The sequence below is a fragment of the Elephantulus edwardii genome, unplaced genomic scaffold (genome assembly GCF_000299155.1).
Source record: "Elephantulus edwardii isolate Elephantulus edwardi_28Jun2011 unplaced genomic scaffold, EleEdw1.0 scaffold00209, whole genome shotgun sequence".
Taxonomy (NCBI): domain Eukaryota; kingdom Metazoa; phylum Chordata; class Mammalia; order Macroscelidea; family Macroscelididae; genus Elephantulus; species Elephantulus edwardii.
In genome coordinates, this window is record NW_006399959.1 from 2,923,980 (window position 1) to 2,941,453 (window position 17,474).

The 17,474-nt window shown below is 45.9% G+C and overlaps 1 protein-coding gene across 1 annotated transcript in view; it reads left to right on the plus strand.

Moving 5' to 3' along the window:
- Positions 1–17,474, plus strand: part of NLRC3 (NLR family, CARD domain containing 3) — a 32,140-nt gene that overhangs the window by 12,774 nt on the left and 1,892 nt on the right. Inside the window, exons 5-15 of the mRNA XM_006897434.1 lie at positions 4,971–5,054; positions 5,626–5,709; positions 8,063–8,146; positions 10,036–10,119; positions 11,053–11,136; positions 11,609–11,692; positions 12,582–12,665; positions 13,166–13,249; positions 14,167–14,250; positions 15,731–15,814; positions 16,759–16,842. Coding sequence (XP_006897496.1) covers positions 4,971–5,054; positions 5,626–5,709; positions 8,063–8,146; positions 10,036–10,119; positions 11,053–11,136; positions 11,609–11,692; positions 12,582–12,665; positions 13,166–13,249; positions 14,167–14,250; positions 15,731–15,814; positions 16,759–16,842 — 924 coding nt within the window. The remainder of the gene's footprint in view (positions 1–4,970; positions 5,055–5,625; positions 5,710–8,062; positions 8,147–10,035; positions 10,120–11,052; positions 11,137–11,608; positions 11,693–12,581; positions 12,666–13,165; positions 13,250–14,166; positions 14,251–15,730; positions 15,815–16,758; positions 16,843–17,474) is intronic.

A 17,474-nucleotide genomic window follows, 5' to 3' on the forward strand; every position in this document is an offset into this window, starting at 1 on the left:
CTCTCTTTGAAGAGTAAAAGAAAAATTCTTTCATTGGTATACAATCCCCCCGCATCCCCCCCCCAACCTGAGTACACTCCACTACGCAACCTTAATTATGGACTCTTGTGATAACCATAATACCCTATCATATATCACTTTTAAATTGTTCTCTCCCTCATGTTTCAATGCAGTATACATAATTTATTCAGTTTTTCTCAGTCTTACCCCAACCCTGATGTCAGTCCCATTCTACAACAGTGACATCATGCAGTATTTGTCCTTTTGTGACTGAGATATTTCACTCAGCATAATCTCCTCCAGGGTCACCCATTTTGAATAATATTGCATGAGTTCCTTGTTTTTCAATGCAGCATTGTATTCCACTGTGTGAATATAGCACAGCTTCTCTATCCATTCTTTTGCTGATGGGCACTTGTGTTGTTTCCAACTCCTTGCTATTGTGAACAAAGCTGCGATAAACATGGATGTGCATATATCTGCTTGGATGTCAGTTATGGTCTCTTTAAAGTGTATTCCCAGTAGTGGAATTGCTGGGTCAAATGGTATTTGCAACTTTTTGAGAAAGTGCCACACTACACTTCCACCAACAGTGAATAAGGGTTCCCATTTCTCCACAACCTCGCTGGCCTTTGTTGCTTGCTGTTCTGTTAAATTTTGCTATTCTTACTGGGGTGAGATGATATATCATAGTTGTTTTGATTTACATCTCTCTCAGGGCTAGGGATTTTGAGCATTTCTTCATGTGCTTGTTGGTCATCTGAATGTCTTCTTTGGTGAAGTGTCTGTTTGTATCCTGTGCCCATTTTTCAATTGGATTATTTACTTTTATCTTGTTGTGGTGAAGAAAGACAGTTTATTGAAGAGAAGATGCAGGATGTTTTTACAGTTGCTTGGTAAGATAAGAGAGCAGTTTGGAGGTCATATATAGTTATTCCTGGGAAAGGGAGATGAAATGGTTTTGCAGATCTAACAGAGATAAACAAGAGTTGCAGCTGCTGCTTTGATCATTTTGGTGGCTGTTCTGGGAAAGGAAGGGAGAGCAGCTTTGCAATCCTATCATTCCAGCCTTTTGTTATATGATTTGAGCTGTTGAGGTTCTCTTCTTTAAATACTTCCTGCTGGATGAGAGTGACAATCCAAAGGAGGAAAAGGCTCTTGATTTTAGGCAGCAGAGTTGGCAGATGTGATGATGGAGGGTCATGGTTGTTACTCAGTTGATAATATGAGGAGTTCGTGGACTGTGTGCTTGGCAAAGGTTCTCATCTGCTCCTAGAGAAAACTAGAGATAAATCACATGAGGCAAGGACTACACATTAAGATTAAGGAAATTATTGTTAGAGGGCTGAGGAAGGTACATGTGCAGACTTTAGTTCAGTTGGTTTGCAAGCACTGATAAGCCGAGTTACCACAAATGAAGAATACCTTTGAAGCAGAGTGTTGAGTGGTATTATTTGACAAGAAAAGGGTGTAATTACAATAAGAGGAGGCAACATTGTTTACTACTTTTGTGCCTTTAATGGAAAGTAGGAAGATAACATTTGAGGTAGGAAGAAAGATTATATTGTCTGCTAGTTGACCTTTGAGAGGATTTTTTGGGGGGGGGTGTGGGGTTGAGGTGTAATGTTTTGAAGTTTAATTATGTGGGACAGGTGGTTATGACCACTCTCTATCATGGGGAGATAAAGTTAACAATTTTTAGTGAGGGTTGGACTGATATGAATTAGAACTTGAAAGATGATATTTAAAAGTGTATTATAAAGGTTTGGGAGCTAATCGGCTGGTTGAGTTCTTTTCTTTTTTAATTGATGGGTACTAAATCAAGCCTGGAAGCAGGAGCGGCATCCACTTCCAAAATGGCTTACCTCCAGAAACTCTATGTATGAACAGTGCTCAGGTTTTGTATACCTTTAGGAGAAAGTTTGTTATTAAAGGTTAGTTATTACCTTAAACAACTGGCTATATATTTCTTAACTTTGGGAATATATTGAGGCTTTTTGGTATGAAGTTACTAGTTTTTAATACTATTTAAAAATACTGGTGTGAAAACTTTAGTATTTGCTTTTGATAACAAGTTTTTTAAAAAATAAAAGTACAGAACTTTTATATATAACTAGAAATTGATAAGAAAGTAATATTCTATTTTATATAGAGTTTAAAAGGAGAGTTTGATATTTATTTGCAGGTTACTCTTTAATGCTCATAATAGTAAGTTGGTGGGGGAAGGATGATGATTAAAACATTGCAAGACTCTCAAGTTAATGTTGAGAAGAAAGTGAATTATCTTACCAGCAATGTGTTTGCATACTCAAGGCCTTTCCAGGTGTATGGTGATGGTTGATCACTTGTGATGGCCTTGAGGGAACCAGGGTCCCGTCAGTCTGATTGTTCTTCTGCCACCAAGACAGGCTTGGGGATTTATGAGAACTAAATTGGAAGCAAGTAGTAGGAGGCTTCCCTTCTGCTCATTTACTTTCTTTTAAAAAAATTATTATTTTGTGTATGTGTGTACCATCAAATCAGATCTGACTGGTACCGGAGGAGATTGTCCTTCCTTCTGCAGCAGAGAGCATCTGGTGGATTCAAATCACACACCTCTGGGACTGCAGTGCAGCTTCTTGCCACCAGGCCACCAGAGCTCGCTGCTCCTTTACTTTCTTCTTCTTCTTCTTTTTTTTTTTGCCACTCCTTTACTTTCTTGAAGCACTCTTTTTATTTTTATGGCTTGAGTAACTTTGACTAGGCTTTCCACATCAGAAGCAAAACCCTTGGAATTGGAATTTTTTTTGGCATGTTTGTTGGATAAAAAAAATTCTTTGGTAGCAGTTTTTAAAAATTTGGCTTTTAGCTAGTCCTTCTTTTCTTCTTCCAAGTTTGTATTTCTGAATACTGAAATAGCAGCAGTTAAATTAGTCTGAGTTACTTTGGTGGCTTTAAGCTTTTTTTCTGAGGTTTTCTACTAATAACAGGAGCAGACTAATTTATAGAATGGGAATTTATTATTATTTTTTATGATAATTAGGGTCTCAGTTAGTGAAAAAAGTTGTAGTGTTATCTAAATTTGGAAATCTTCCCCCCGCCCCTGAAATCTGGCTGAAATTTTAAGGTGGGTGGAAAATAAAGAAAAGAGCAACAAAACAATTTTTTAAAACTTATTTTAATAAAAGTAAAAAACTATATACATGTGTAGGCTTATGTTTTATAAACTTTTTGTTTGTTTATTGCTGTTACTTCCTTTAGCTGTAGAGGCTGCTACTTGAGAGAGGGGAGAGGGGTACAGGAGCTTGGTGAATTTGCCTGTGTGTTTTGGTCTGGAGACGTGGGGGAGGATGGTGCAAGATTATCTGCTGGGTTGGGATCAGAGAAGGGGGAGAGGTGATTTTTATATGCAGGTTAGGGTTAGGAAAGGAAGAGAGTAATATTTTAGTTGCAGATTTTTTTTAAAAAAAAAACTAGGAGGCTTAACAGGGTGAGTAGAGAGGAAGAGAGAGAAAAGTGAAGAGTGAAAAAGTTTGGCTGCAGTTTCTGGCTGCATCTGAGAGAGACTAGAGGGAAGGAAAAAGGGAGGGGGGCCTTTGAGTCTGAGGTAGAAGTGGAAAGAGTCTCCATGGTTAAGGCAACATTTGAGTATGATAGAGGTGAGAGAGCAGGAGTGGTAGAGGATGCTGAGGGATTAAAGGTGAGGAAGTTTTGATCAGGAAGGGGAAAGGGTTTCGAAAGAGTTAAAAGAATTTGTTAAGTACAGCAGTTTTGACAGAGAAAGAGAGTATTGAACTCAAGTGTCTCCTTTTTAGGGCTACTGAGACCTATTATTTAATGGATATTGTGGCTTGGCCATGTTTTTGCAAAAAGAGAGTTTCAAGGGAGTGGAAGAGACATTCCATTGTAGTGTACTGAAAGCCAGGATAGGCTGGCTCCCATGATTGGGGAGGGAGGTAATTAGTGGGGGTTCCTGGAGAGAGACTTAAGGTAATAAAGCATCCCTTATTTTATTTTTGTCCTCATGAGAAGACAGTCTGCTCACAATGTGGAAATCCCCAGCATCAGGAGAGAATGGACACCCGGGCCGAGGGATCTGTCTGGCCTAGAGCTAGGAATTTTAGAGTCCAAAGAGAGCAGGAGGCTGAGAGAGGAGAACCACTGCCACTTATCCCAAATTGGTCTGGTGTTGTTAGAAAGGTCAGCAATGGCAAGAGGCAGAAAGCCCTGGGGAAGGGTGTCCTCTCAGCATTTTAAAGAGGGGCAGTCAGGAGGCAGATCAAGCTCATGGAGGAGAGAAAAGAATTAGGGTGATTCAGCACATCCTAGGTGCCTTTAGGTCAGGAGAGAACAGGTTACATATAGAGGAGAGACAGAAGTCAATTTTGCAGAGTTTCGAGAGAATTTCAACATGGAATCAGGGCAGACTCCACTCCTGCTTTACGTAAGCAATAGGAGGTGCAGCTCCACCACTGGGCTTAGGAAGTGAGCTCAGGAGAGAGTTCTAGGCTTGTAAGGAGGTAGAGAGAAAGAGAGAGTGAGACAGGGAAATTTAGGGAATCAGGATTTGTTGCTTCCTGGCAGGTGTCCCACTTGGGTTTCAGCACCAGAAATGTAAGGTTGCTATGGAAGGACAGAACTCAGTTAAGGCCAAGAAAGTTTATTGAGGAAAAACTGCTGGGCTAACTCCAAAGTAGCCACTTAAAGTTAGAGTGGAGTTTTACACTGTCTTGCAAGGAAATTGGGGAGTTTGATGTTCGCAGCTGCTTGGTACAGGACAAGAGAGCTGGTAGGGGGTCATAGATAGTTGTTCCTTACGAAGGGAGGTGAAATAGCTTTTGCAGCTCTAACAGAGATAAACAGAGTTGCGGCTGCTGCTTTGATAATTTCTGTGACTGTTCTGGGCAAAGGGAGGGAGAGCAGCTCCACAGCCCTAACAATAATGGTACATACAGATCCAAATAACGACTTCTTTCCCTTTCTTTGAGCAGCTTGGCTGAGAACCAAATTAGCAACAAAGGAGCCAAAGCTCTGGCCAGATCCCTCTTGGTCAACAGAAGTCTGACTGCACTGGAGTAAGTAGTTCCCATGGGCCAGGGAGAGTGGGGACACCATCTTGTCCTGCTCCTCCTCCTGTGAAATGACTTGCCCATCCTTTCTGCTTCCCCAGACTCAGTCCATGGGCAGTCTCTGAGCATGGTACTCAGATATGAAAATTCATAGCCGAGTCCAAAGACTGGGGGCCCCCCGATGAGTAGGAAACAGGGAGAACACACACTCCTCCAGATGGGTTAAAAGGACAGCTGAGGCTAGACTGCTGAGCCTACTTCAGGAAACACTCGGTTCCCTCATTCAGGGCCCATTTTCAGCCCTAAATATGGGAGTATCATTCTCCTTATTTTGTCTGAAGCCCACTAGTCCATCAAATCCTGAGTCCCACTTCTCTACCCCATTGTGTGGGACCATCTTGGGAAATGCCTTCCTTGTTTGACAACATAATGTTAGGTTTCATCAAACCAGAAATCTTAAACCCTGACTCATTCTTTTTGAGGATCACAGATTTAAAGTTCCATGTAACTTCTGTAACTCCAGCCCTTCCTAGGAGTCAGATGAAAGAAGCTAATGATTTAACTGTTCTGTCACCAGTCTTCGCAGTAACTCCATTGGGCCTCAAGGTGCCAAAGCCCTGGCTGATGCTCTGAAGATTAACCGAACTCTGGCTTCTTTGAGGTACATGTTGCCTGCCCCCCTGGCCTGCCATCTCCAGGAGAGGATCTAGAAAACCTTTTCCTCAAGTGCCATTCCACAATGGGAAGCAATTAAACATGACAACCTAGGCTCCAGGTTCACTGAACACCACAGGATCTTGTATCCATCAAGTTTCCAAGGTGTGACCCTACGTCTCTGACCATCATGCTTGTGTTAGCCTGAGAAAGGCACTGAGCCCAAGAAGGGGACAGAGCCCAAGAAGGAGATGGAGGAAAAGTACCAGTTGAGAGGCTCATTGAAATGGGCAAGAGCAAAGGAGTCTGTTAGGAAAGCCTCTTGCCTTCTTTGTACTGAATTGGAAATCCCAAGGCCTTGTTGTCAGATTCTTCTTATGAAGGATTTTCTAGTATACTGAGAAGTCCATAATCCAGAAGGTTCCTCTGGTGTGGTTAGCTGTATTCCTTTTAGATGCCTTCTTACTTGATATTCTCAGTATGAACCACACTGCACTGCTGACCAGAGGCTGGCAGTTGTAATTCACTAGCTTGCTGCTCCTCAGGACAAAGGTGAGCCGTCTCCCCACCACCCCCACCCCATGAAGATCATCAACAGTCTTGGAGTCCTGATGACGGTTGCTACGTGTCAGAACCAACTTGGCTGCCTTTGAGTTTGGGTTTTAGTTCATTGTTGTTGTTTACCATCAAGTCGAACCGACCCTCCAGTTCAGAGGCAGTTAGTTAGTCACACAGGAGGAAATCACCCATCCTTCTCTAGCAGAGAAGTTGGTGGATTTGAACTGTGTGCCTTTGTGATTGCAATGCACATTCTTATCACTAGACCACCAGAGCTCCTTGATGGGAGCACTAATAAATTTAGTTCATTAACTGGTCTTATCTGACAATACAAAATTGAGTGCCTTATTATTATTATATTATTTTACTTTTTGTTTTGAAGTGAAGTTAACATAAAAGTAGCCATTTTGAAGAATACATTTCAGTGACATTTAGTATATTCAAAATGTCATGCAGCATCCCCTCAACATAACTGCACTACATTTCCACCCTTCCCAAAGACAACTTTGTGCCAATTAAGCAGTCATTCCCCATTTCTCCTCCCTGAAGCCCCCATCAACCCATCTGCTTTATGTCTTTATGGGTTTGTCCATTCTTTATATTTTTGATCAGTGGAATAATTTGATGTATGAACTTGGTATCTGGTGGGTGTCCTTCACTCACTGTGAAAGTTTGTCCATTTTTTAGTACATATCACACTACCACTCCTGTTCGTGATTGAGTTGTAGTTCACATATGGGTAGACCCCCGTCGGTTTATCCATTTGCCCTCTGGTGCATATTTCAATTGTTTCCGCTTCTGGTTACTGTAAATAGTGTGGCTCTTTGCACATTTGTGTGCAGGTTTTGGTGTGGATATGTATTTTTATTTCTCTGGGAAAAGAATTGTTGAGTCATCCTATAGTCCCACGTTTACTTTGTTGAGGAACTACCATTCTGCTTTCTCTAGTGGTTGCAGCATTTCATGTTCCCATCTGTGAGGATGGGTACATAAAATTCTCCAGATACTGGAGGTGCTATTCCTTGGAAAAGGGAATGATGCTGACAAGGGTGGAGGGTCAGCGAAGGAAAGGAAGACTTGACACGGTGACTCCTAAAATGGGCTCATGTGTGTCAGGAAGTGTGAGGATGGCACAGGATAAAACAGGGTTCAGATCTTTATTCATAGGGTCACTATGAGTCATACTCGACAACACCTAACAACAGCAGCAACAACATCTGTGATGATGGAAGATATTTTTTCTTCACATCCTTCCTTACTCACACTTTAAAAAAAAAAATCCAACCCAACAAAACTAAACCAAAAAACCCAAACAAAATCCCTGCTGTCAAGTTGCTTCTCAGTCATGGTGACATGGAAAGGTATATGGAAAGAGGTTGCCTCTCTGTTCCCTGTGGAGCAACTGGTGGATTTGAATCACTGAATTTTTGGTTAACAACCCAACATGTGATGTACTATGTCAACAGAGACTCCTACTTGGGGACTACCATTTTAAATTGTAATGAGAACTTCTGGTGACCTTGTAACTGTTACCCAGACAGCCTGAGAAAAAACTTGTGGAATCAGAGAGAAGCCACAGGTCAGAGCAGGAGACCTGGGGGGAGGTGAGGGAAGGGCCACTTGTTCCAGTCCTGTGTCTGTCTTCTGATGAGAAAGAAGCTCTGAAGCTCTGACCACTGCTCCCTCCTGGGGCCCTAGTGGCTTTGGGACATCCTTTTCAGGCATGGAGCTCAGGCTGGGGGTAGGGGGTAGGGTTGGCCTGCTGGGCTCCATGGTAATACTTCACTTCCTCACCTTCACAGCCTCCAAAGCAACAGGATCAAGGATGATGGTGCTAAGTCCATGGCTGAGGCCTTGACCAACAGCCGGACCCTCTGCATGCTGCAGTGAGTGAACATGCGGTCACCAGGACCCCTTCCTTTCTCTTTCCTCCCCTGCTTCAAGGGCCCTCTGTCCATTTCCTGTGAGGAGGAATGGGTGAGGTGAAGTCCTGAGGCTTTCATAACTTGCCCAGTTAGCTCTTGGAAAACTTGAAGCCCAGATCCATTCCAGAGAACAAAATCCAAACCAACCCAACCACTGAGGAGTTGACTCTGACTCTTCGAGCCCTGCGGATAGTGGAAGCGCCCATAGATTCTCAGGCTGTAAATCCCACTGGAGTAGACTCTCCCTCAGAGTGGCTGGTGGTTTTGAAATGCTGACCTTCTGATTAGCAGCCAAGTGCTTTGACCAATACTCTTCCAGGGCTTTTTTTCTAGGGAGCATAAGTTGAGAAAATAATTACAAAATAAAGTCTCCATCCAGAAAATCCTGTCCAACAATGTACAGAAGAAAGAACAAAGGCATTTTATTGTGGGATGTCTTAATCCATACTGTGATATGCAACTTAGGCATAGTCACTGAGCAAAGAGAGGAAGTGGGCTCACTCCTGTGAGCCACCAAGCAGACTCCCCTCAGCATGTGCTCATCCCAGGAGAAACCATGACTGGTCTCATACAACCTTGCCTTTCTCCTGCAGAGTAGCTGGCGAGTTCAAATGGCACAGTTTTTGCTCAGCAGGTTAAACACTTACCCACAACACCAATGGCATATACATTGTTGCCAGCTGTCAACTATGATTCATAATGATTCCAGAAACAGCTGATGGAAACCTTGCCCAGTTCTCCACCAGCCTCACAATCTCCGCCATGCTGAGCCTACTGTACCGTTACTAAGTCAATCCATCTCATTGAAGGTTTTCTTTCTTACACACAGTTCATGCTGAACTCACCCAGGAACTGAGGTGGCCACCTGTGTTGGCTTTTTTTAAAAAATAATTTTTATTTATTTATTTTATGTGTGTACCATCAAATTGGATCTGACTGGTACAGAAGGCGATTGTTCCTCCTTCTTCAGCAGAGCATCTGGTGAATTTGAACCGCGCACCTCTGGGATTGCAGTGCAGTTTCCTGCCACTAGGCCACCAGATCTTGCCCTGTGTTGGCTTTTAAGGAAAAAAAAAGCAAACTTCTCTTAACTCTGTGACAAGCACCCTGGTTGCAACCCTGGTGCCAGTGCTGGGCAGGGAGGCTGTGATGGCCTTTGATGTCTACCTTTCCAAGAGGAAGCTTCAGGACCATTCTTGGGTTGTAAAACTGTAGAGACTTATTTTTATTTTGGAAATTTTTACATGTATCCCAAAAGGACAGTGAAAGGATTTACGGCCACAAGTTTTCTCAAAGAGAAGGAGACTCTCTTCTATGGTTAAATGGGGGACTCCATCGTTTTGATCTGTGTTTACTCTTCATGCAAAAGGCTCTGTCTGACCAATCAGGAAGAAAGCATGGGTTGAAAGGCTGGTGTTTCTCGCCAGCTGCCTGGAAGTCTAGAGAAGTGAGTTTTTGAGAAAAGAAATCCAGGCAGATTCTGCCCTTTGCCCTGGAGGGCAATGTTCTAGGGTTGGAAGATGGGCAGCAGATTGCTGGTAGTTGAGCAGCTGGATGGAATAAGGGAACAGTCAGATTTGCCCTTGGAAATCCCACATAAGAGGCTGCTGGGTATTCTTAACATCTACCAGTTTCTCAACATTTACCAGTATTCTCAACATCTCCCATTCCCTCAGAAGGATAGGTCTGGTTGCCTTTGGGCCCTACTCTCCCACATAGCGTCATCAGTATTGCTTTAACAATGACTCACAGACCTTTCCTGGAGAATCTCCATCCCACCTCCAGTTGTCTCTGACATCTAACCTTGACCCCAGAGTGTCCTGGGCCTGAATCATCCTCCTTTTCTACAGCTTGCAGAAGAATACCATTGGGGTCATGGGAGCACAATGCATAGCAGATGCCCTAAAGCAGAACAGGAGTCTGAAGACGCTCATGTGAGAAATGAAGAAGGGCCAAATTCATACCCTAGGTGCCTGCTGAATTGAGCTGTAAAAGTGAGCATGAAAGAATGGATGGATGGATGGATGGATGGATGGATGGATGGATGATGGATGGATGAGTGGATGGATGGTGGATGGATGAGTGGATGGATGGATGGATGGATGGATGGATGGATGGATGATGGATGGATGAGTGGATGGATGGATGGATGGATGGATGGATGGATGATGGATGGATGAGTGGATGGATGGATGGATGGATGGATGGTTGGATGAGTGGATGGATGGATGGATGATGGATGGATGAGTGGATGGATGGATGGTTGGATGAGTGGATGGATGGATGGATGAGTGGATAGATGGATGAGTGAATGGATGGTTGGAGGATGGATGGTTGGATGAGTGGATGGATGGATGGATGGATGGATGGATGGATGGATGAGTGGATAGATGGATGAGTGAATGGATGGATGAGTGGATGGATGGATGGATGGATGGATGGATGGATGGATGGATGAGTGGATAGATGGATGAGTGAATGGATGGATGAGTGGATGGATGGATGGATGGATGGTTGGATGAGTGGATGGATGGATGGATGAGTGGATGGATGGATGAGCAGATGGATAGGAGAGTAGGTAGATGGGTACATGAGTGGAGGGACTGATGAATGAATATATTAGTGGGTGGATGGATATATAAGTGGATAAATGGAGAATAGATACATAAATGGATGAATACATGAGTGGATGGATGGATATGATACATGAGTGGATAAATAGATAGATGGATGAATGGATGGGAAAGTTAACAGATGAATGTGTGGGTGCAAGATAGCTAGATCTGGGTTCCCAGACCCTGACTTCCAGGCCAGTCTCTGCCTGGCTACTTCAGGAAGCTGGCTCACCCAAGCCTCATCTCTTGCAGATTGTCCAGTAACAGCATTGGTGATGGAGGCACCAAGGCCTTGGCTGAGGCCCTGAAGGTGAATCAGGGCCTGGAGATCCTGGAGTGAGTCTGCCTGACACCCCTCAAAGGGTGCTATGGGCAGAGAGTGACTCCCTTGTGGCCCCTATATAGCAACTGAGGTGGAGGGGTGGTTGTTCAAGGCCATGTCTGTGGTAGAACTGAACCAACAACCAGGTCCTGGAATGACCCGGTCCCATTCAGCTTCCACCACAACCACCCATCCACCCACTGTCCTGCCAGTGCCATTTCCCCTGAGCTTTCCTGCTTCTGGTTGTGGGTGTGACACACACTCCTCAGAAGAAGTTTGCAGCCACCCACGTCCAGGATGAGTCCAAGCTTCAGGTCTGTGGTGCCAAACCCACGTGCCTGGACTTGCTTCCCTAGAGCAGGAGAGAGAAGGCAGGTTTGGGTGCGAAGTTGCCTGCCCAGGACCCTCTCCCATGCATGGTCCAGGCTGCCTTAGGTGCTGGGACAGTCTCAGCCAATGCCAAGTGAGCACACCTTTTGTCTGCAGCCTGCAGAGCAATTCCATCAGTGACTTGGGAGTGGCAGCGCTGATGACTGCCCTCTGCTGCAACGAGACCCTGCTCAGCCTCAGGTGAGTCCTGGTCTGCCCTTCTCCCACCATGTGTCTTTGACCTTGAGGATGTGAATACCTTTGGGACTTGGAAAGAGGAATCAGTGCTGAAGAGCCAAAAGTGTCCCTGTGGGGCCTATCTTGTGGGCAGTGGGCTTGTGATCCTGGCACCCCTCCTGGCCCCACATGAGGGCAGGGTGCAGTCTGGCTTTCTAATGTTTTGTTATCTACTCCCTTCTTCTCTGCAGGCTCTAGACCCCCCCCCCCCACAGGACCCTCTAGGTCAGTGTGGAACTGCCCCAAGGGGCTTCCAAAGCCAACAGTATTTACAGAGACACAAATCCCCATTCTTCTCTCCTAAAGCTGCCAGTGGGTTAAAGCTGACGATCTTTTGGTTAGCAGTTGGCGCTTAATTCTCTGTGCCAGGGCTACTTCCATCTGACATGCAGTCAATCCCAGGACCACAATGGCACCTCTGTTGCCACCTTCAGGTCAGATCTAACTCATGGTGACCCTGTAAGATAGAGTACAACCACCCAAGGGTATAAGGGAATCAGAATGCCTCACCTTTCTCCCACAGGATTATGGGTTCGAACTGCCAACCTTTTTGTTAGCAGCCCAAGCTTGACCAACTGTCCCACCAGGGGCTGCTGAGGTGGAATCCAGCCAGCAGCAATAGGCTTGGATTTCTGTTTTAGGCCTTACACAGGCTCACCTGCCTCTTGTCCTCCTCGGAGAGCCTGTCACTGTCCACTCTTCCCCTTGAACTCTCATTTGGTGTGGAATCCGAGCCCTGCCCACCTCACCACAGCACACTAGGAAGGCCAGTCCCACCTACAGTTGTGTGGGTTGTGAGAAGCCTGACCACAGCTGGTCTCCCAGGAAACCTCAGGGTCTCCTCTTTCCACAGCCTCCGAGAAAATTCCATCAGTCCAGATGGAGCCCAGGCCCTGGCCCGTGCCCTCCGCACTAACGGAGCCCTGAAGAGTCTAGAGTACGTGAGGCAGGGAGGGGAGAGGGAGTGAGGAGGGTCAGGCCTGCGTACCTGAGGGCTAGGTGTGCCAGTGGCTTCACCCCCAGTCTCGGGCCCCTGGGTATGTGGCTAAAATGAACCACATCCTTGATATCAGCCCTGGTCCAGGCTGTCACACTTCTTCTCTCCACTTCCAAGTCACATATTGCAAAGACAGTCTGCTAGCCTCACCCCCTTGACACAAAGGTGCAGAACAAGGGTTCAAGGTGCACGTCCTCCAGGCAGATACCCAATCAAATGGGCACATTCTGATCTGGGTGTGTCCTTGGCAGTCACTGTACCTGGTCCACCCTGCTGACAGCTGCCTCTCATCAGTTGCCAGGACTCAACACAGCAGGCTATGTTGAATACCTGGTAACTGAAGTTCCACAGCTCACATGCATGTGAATTGGACCTGGGACAAATCGGGAGGATGAACTTGTTCGCTAGTAACCAAAGCTTCTGGTCTCCTTTCCTCCTAGCCTGACAGCCAACCTTCTCCATGACCAGGGTGTCCAGGCTATTGCCAGAGCTGTGAAAGAAAACCACACCCTCATGTCCCTTCAGTGAGTCTGCACCACCTCCACCCCCAAACCAGTGGATATTTGTGTGGCTTAGTCTCCTACAGGCTAGCACAGCAATGGCTGTGCCTCTAAGTGTTATATATCCATGCAGAGGTCTCATGTGGAGCGTGGGACTAATCTTGAGGATAGTGAGGCGATTCTCATGCCCATTCATTGGAAAGACCCCAACAAATGGGAAGTGCCAGCCTTGACCATCAGACCTCTCTGTGAGAGGCACCCTCTTTTCTGAGGTCTCTGGGGATCTTGAGGCTGCTTTTAAGCTTACGTGGAATAGTGGATGAATATATATAGATGGATGAGTGGATGGAAGTTTGACTGAGAGGATGGAAGAGTGGATGATTGGATAGATAGATGAGTAGATTGAAGGGTAGATGACTGGATGGATAGATGAGTAGATAGAAGGATAATGGGATGGAAAGATGGAAGGATGGAAGGATGGATGAATGGATGGATGGATGGATGGATGGATGGATGGGTGGATGGATGAATGGGTGGATGAAAGGATGATTAAGTTGATGAAAGGGTAGATGACTGGATGGATGGCTGAATGGATGGAAGGGTAGATGACTGGATGGATGGAGGGATGAGTGGATGGAAAAATGGCTGAGTAGATGGAAGGATGGATAGATGGATGGATGGATGGATGGATGGATGAGTGGAAGGGTGGACAGATGTAAGGATGATTGAATGGATGTATGGTTGAATGAATGGAAGAATGGCTGAGTGGATGGATGGATGGATGGATGGATGGAAGAAAGGATGGATAATTGTATGGAAATATGACTGAATGGACAGAAGGGTAGATGACTGGATGGACAGATGAGTGGGTGGGTGGGTGGATGGATGGATGGATAGATGGATGGATGAGTAGATGCCCATGAGCGTATGTGTCTGTCCAGCCTGCAGTGGAACTTCCTCCAGGCTGGTGCTGCTGAGGCCCTGGGACAAGCACTCCAGTTCAACAGGAGCCTGACCAGCTTAGAGTAAGTGGGGTATTGCAGAGGATGCCAGGTAGACTGGGGCAAGGGGAAACAGGGCCACCAGATGTGAGTGTCAATAGGCACTATCCCCAAGGAGGTAGGGTGGCACAGAGGTTAAGTGATTGGCTGTTAACTAAAAGGTCTTTTCCATTGGCTGTTAACTAAAAGGTCTTTGTCAGCTTTCATAAAGGTGACAGTCTCGGAAAGACAATGGAGTTTTGCTGTGTCAGAATCAACGCCATGGTCATGAGCAGTGAATTTTCAGATTGCTTACAAGGAACCCTGGTGGGGTGGTAGTTAAATAGTTTTACTGTTAACCAAAAAGTTGAAGATTTGGACAATGAGAAATCTGCTTCTGCCAAGCTTATAGATTTGTAAACCCTATGGGCAGTTCTGCTGTCCTAAGCATGGCTGTGGCTTGGAACTGACTCCATGGAGGTGGCTTTAGGTAGCTTATGTAACTAGAAAGACAGATTCATTCTCATGTGTCTGACCTCTGTTTGATAATCTTGCTGAGTCAGGATCAATTCGATGGCTTTGGTTTCTTTTGGCTGGAAAGCTTTCTCAGGTGTGACTATGTCCCTCTCCAGGGTTAGAGCCCAGCAGGGTTGCCCAGGGTCTAATAAGATGAGGCCTCACTCCTCAGGATGGCCCCAAGGCCCACGGTCTGATGTCCTTGATAGGGCCCAGCTTCATCTCTTACCACATATCCAGACAACTCTGTCTAGGGGCCAGAGGCTCCATTTTCTGGGTTCCTCTGATGCACCAGGCCCTTCTTCCTCCAGGCTTTGGTTTGGACTAATTCTCTAGAGCCACCCTGTGATCACACTGCGACCCCATGCCTGCACGTGGCCTGTTGTGTGACTCCATTGTTTAACCTTGCCTCCCCTCCTGAATCCATCCCAAGAGGGCAGAATTGGGCATTTTGCTTTGCTTTGGAATATACGAAATACCAAATCTAGAACTGCATGCATTGTCACTCGGTTGATTCTGACTTATAGTAACCCTACAAGTAAACCTACAAGTCCACCTGCCCCATAGGGTTTCCAACGCTGTGACCCTAAGAGAAGCAGATGGCCAAGCTCTCTGGTCTTTCAGTCAGCAGCTGAGTGCTCTAACCACTATACAACAAGGGCTCTTCTTAGCACAAAAGTCCCTGTAGACATTTGTTACAATGATCCCTGGTTTCTGATTCAGAGAGAGGAATAGCCTTTTCCGTTTAAACCTTTGTGGAGTGGAAAGTGTTTCTGAATTATAGTCTCTTCTTGCTCTGGTGGTCGGGACCCTTCTGAATAGTAATAAAGAACCTATTGGCCATGGGCAACAAACCCTCATGAGTGAGACCAGTGGAATGCTTACAAAGACTCTGGCATCTCTGTCCATGGGTCTGAGCATGGTTGGCAATCCATTCAAATGGGCAGGCTCTGCAGGTCCTTGCAGTGGCTGGCTCACGTGTACAGGAGAGCTCACTGCCTTTATTCAGTTTACAGGAGAACAGCATTGGAGATGAGGGGGCCTCCGCGGTAGCCAGTGCCCTGAGGATAAACACGGCCCTGACTGCCCTCTAGTGAGTCCCAGCGTGGGAAGTCCAGGAGTCTGGGCCTCCCCATGCTCATGGGCCCCCAGCCCTGACCACTCGCCCGTGAGTCCTAGTATGGGCAGTCCAGAAAGCTGGGCATTGCTCACAGCCATGACTGTTCTCCAGTGAGTACCAGCATGGGAGGCCAGGCTGCTGGCCCTCCTTGTGCTCATGGGCCCCCAGGGAGGGCTCTGATCTCCCTGAAAAGAGGGAGTGAGGCTGGGTTCGCTGCTCAGGGCAAGGCATATTCTCAGGGAGCCTTGACACCCAAGCTGTAAGGGCATTAGGCAGCAGCAAGAGCTGAAGTGTCTTTGCTTTTTGTTTTTATTGTCATTTGAGAAAAAGTTTACAGATTCTTTTCAGTCAACCAATCATATATCTTTTCTAATTGATAACATTAATTATAGACCCCACACATGTAATTGCACTTTCTCCACATCCTGTGATTCTCTTTTCCATTCATCCCTCTACCCACCCCCTCCTGCTTGCTGAGTGTTCTCCCTGTCAGTGCTACCCATATGACCACACATGACTGGTGAGCCTAAGGAATGATTGCATCCCTGGTGTTACCAGTCACCTTCTTGGCCTGTCTGTTTGGCTGAAAGTTGTGTCATGTGGATGAGATTTGCTCCAGATTCCAAGGATGACAGAGGGCCAGGTTCTATTGGATCAGTGAATCTGGCTTGTTTATATTTTGTGCTTTGTTCTACATTCCCTCCTCCCCCCATTGAGGGTCATCTGTTATGACCTCTTGTAAGCAAGTCTAGTTCTCCTAATCACTGGGTGTCTCTGGAACGACCACTGGCCCAGTTTCCCGGTCTCCCTCACTACTTTTGGCCCTCAGTCAGAGGTGGTGAGGACAAAGCAAGAGGCAGGCAGGCACGAGGCAGCAGGCCCAGCCAGGTCAGCACTGACTGCACTTCTCCCACCAGCCTCCAGGCGGCCTCTATCAGCACCCTGGGGGCCCAGGCCCTGGCAGAGGCCCTAGTGGTGAACAGAACCTTGGAAATTCTTGAGTGAGTATTCCAGCTTCCGCTCTGTCCCTTGCCTTAAAAAACCAGGCTGCTAATACAAATGGAATAGATGTGAAAGAATAAAACAAAACAACCATACCAATTTGCGTGAACACTCTCAAACAATTGCAATGTTTAGCCTAAGTTTTGGGGCATGTGGGACCACTTGCTGATTGTTCCACCCCTAGGTTTTAGTGAAGGAGGTAACATTGTAGATTAAGTATTGGGCTGTTAACAAAGAGGTGGGTTGTCTGAGCCCATCAGCTCCATAGAAAAAATGGGGCAGTCTCTCCAGGGAATCCTGGTAAGGAATTTGTCAGTTCAAATCCACCAGCTTCTCTGTGGGGGAAAGGTGAACAATGCCCTCCCATGTGATTTACTGCCTCTGCAAACCCACTAGAGGGTCAGCTCTGAGTTGGTTTCCTAACATGATCTGGACTCTTCTTGAGGGCAGTGGGTTTGGGAGTGTTTAGGGGGAAGCTTCCCTCACTTTTAGTGCACGATGCCACCTGATGGGGACCTGCCCCCAACCCAGTGTGCCCTGAAGACTGTATAAAAATCTAATACTTTTAAAAAATTTTAATTTCACTCACAATACTTTCCATTACTGAAAAGAGATGGTGTTAGCAACAAAT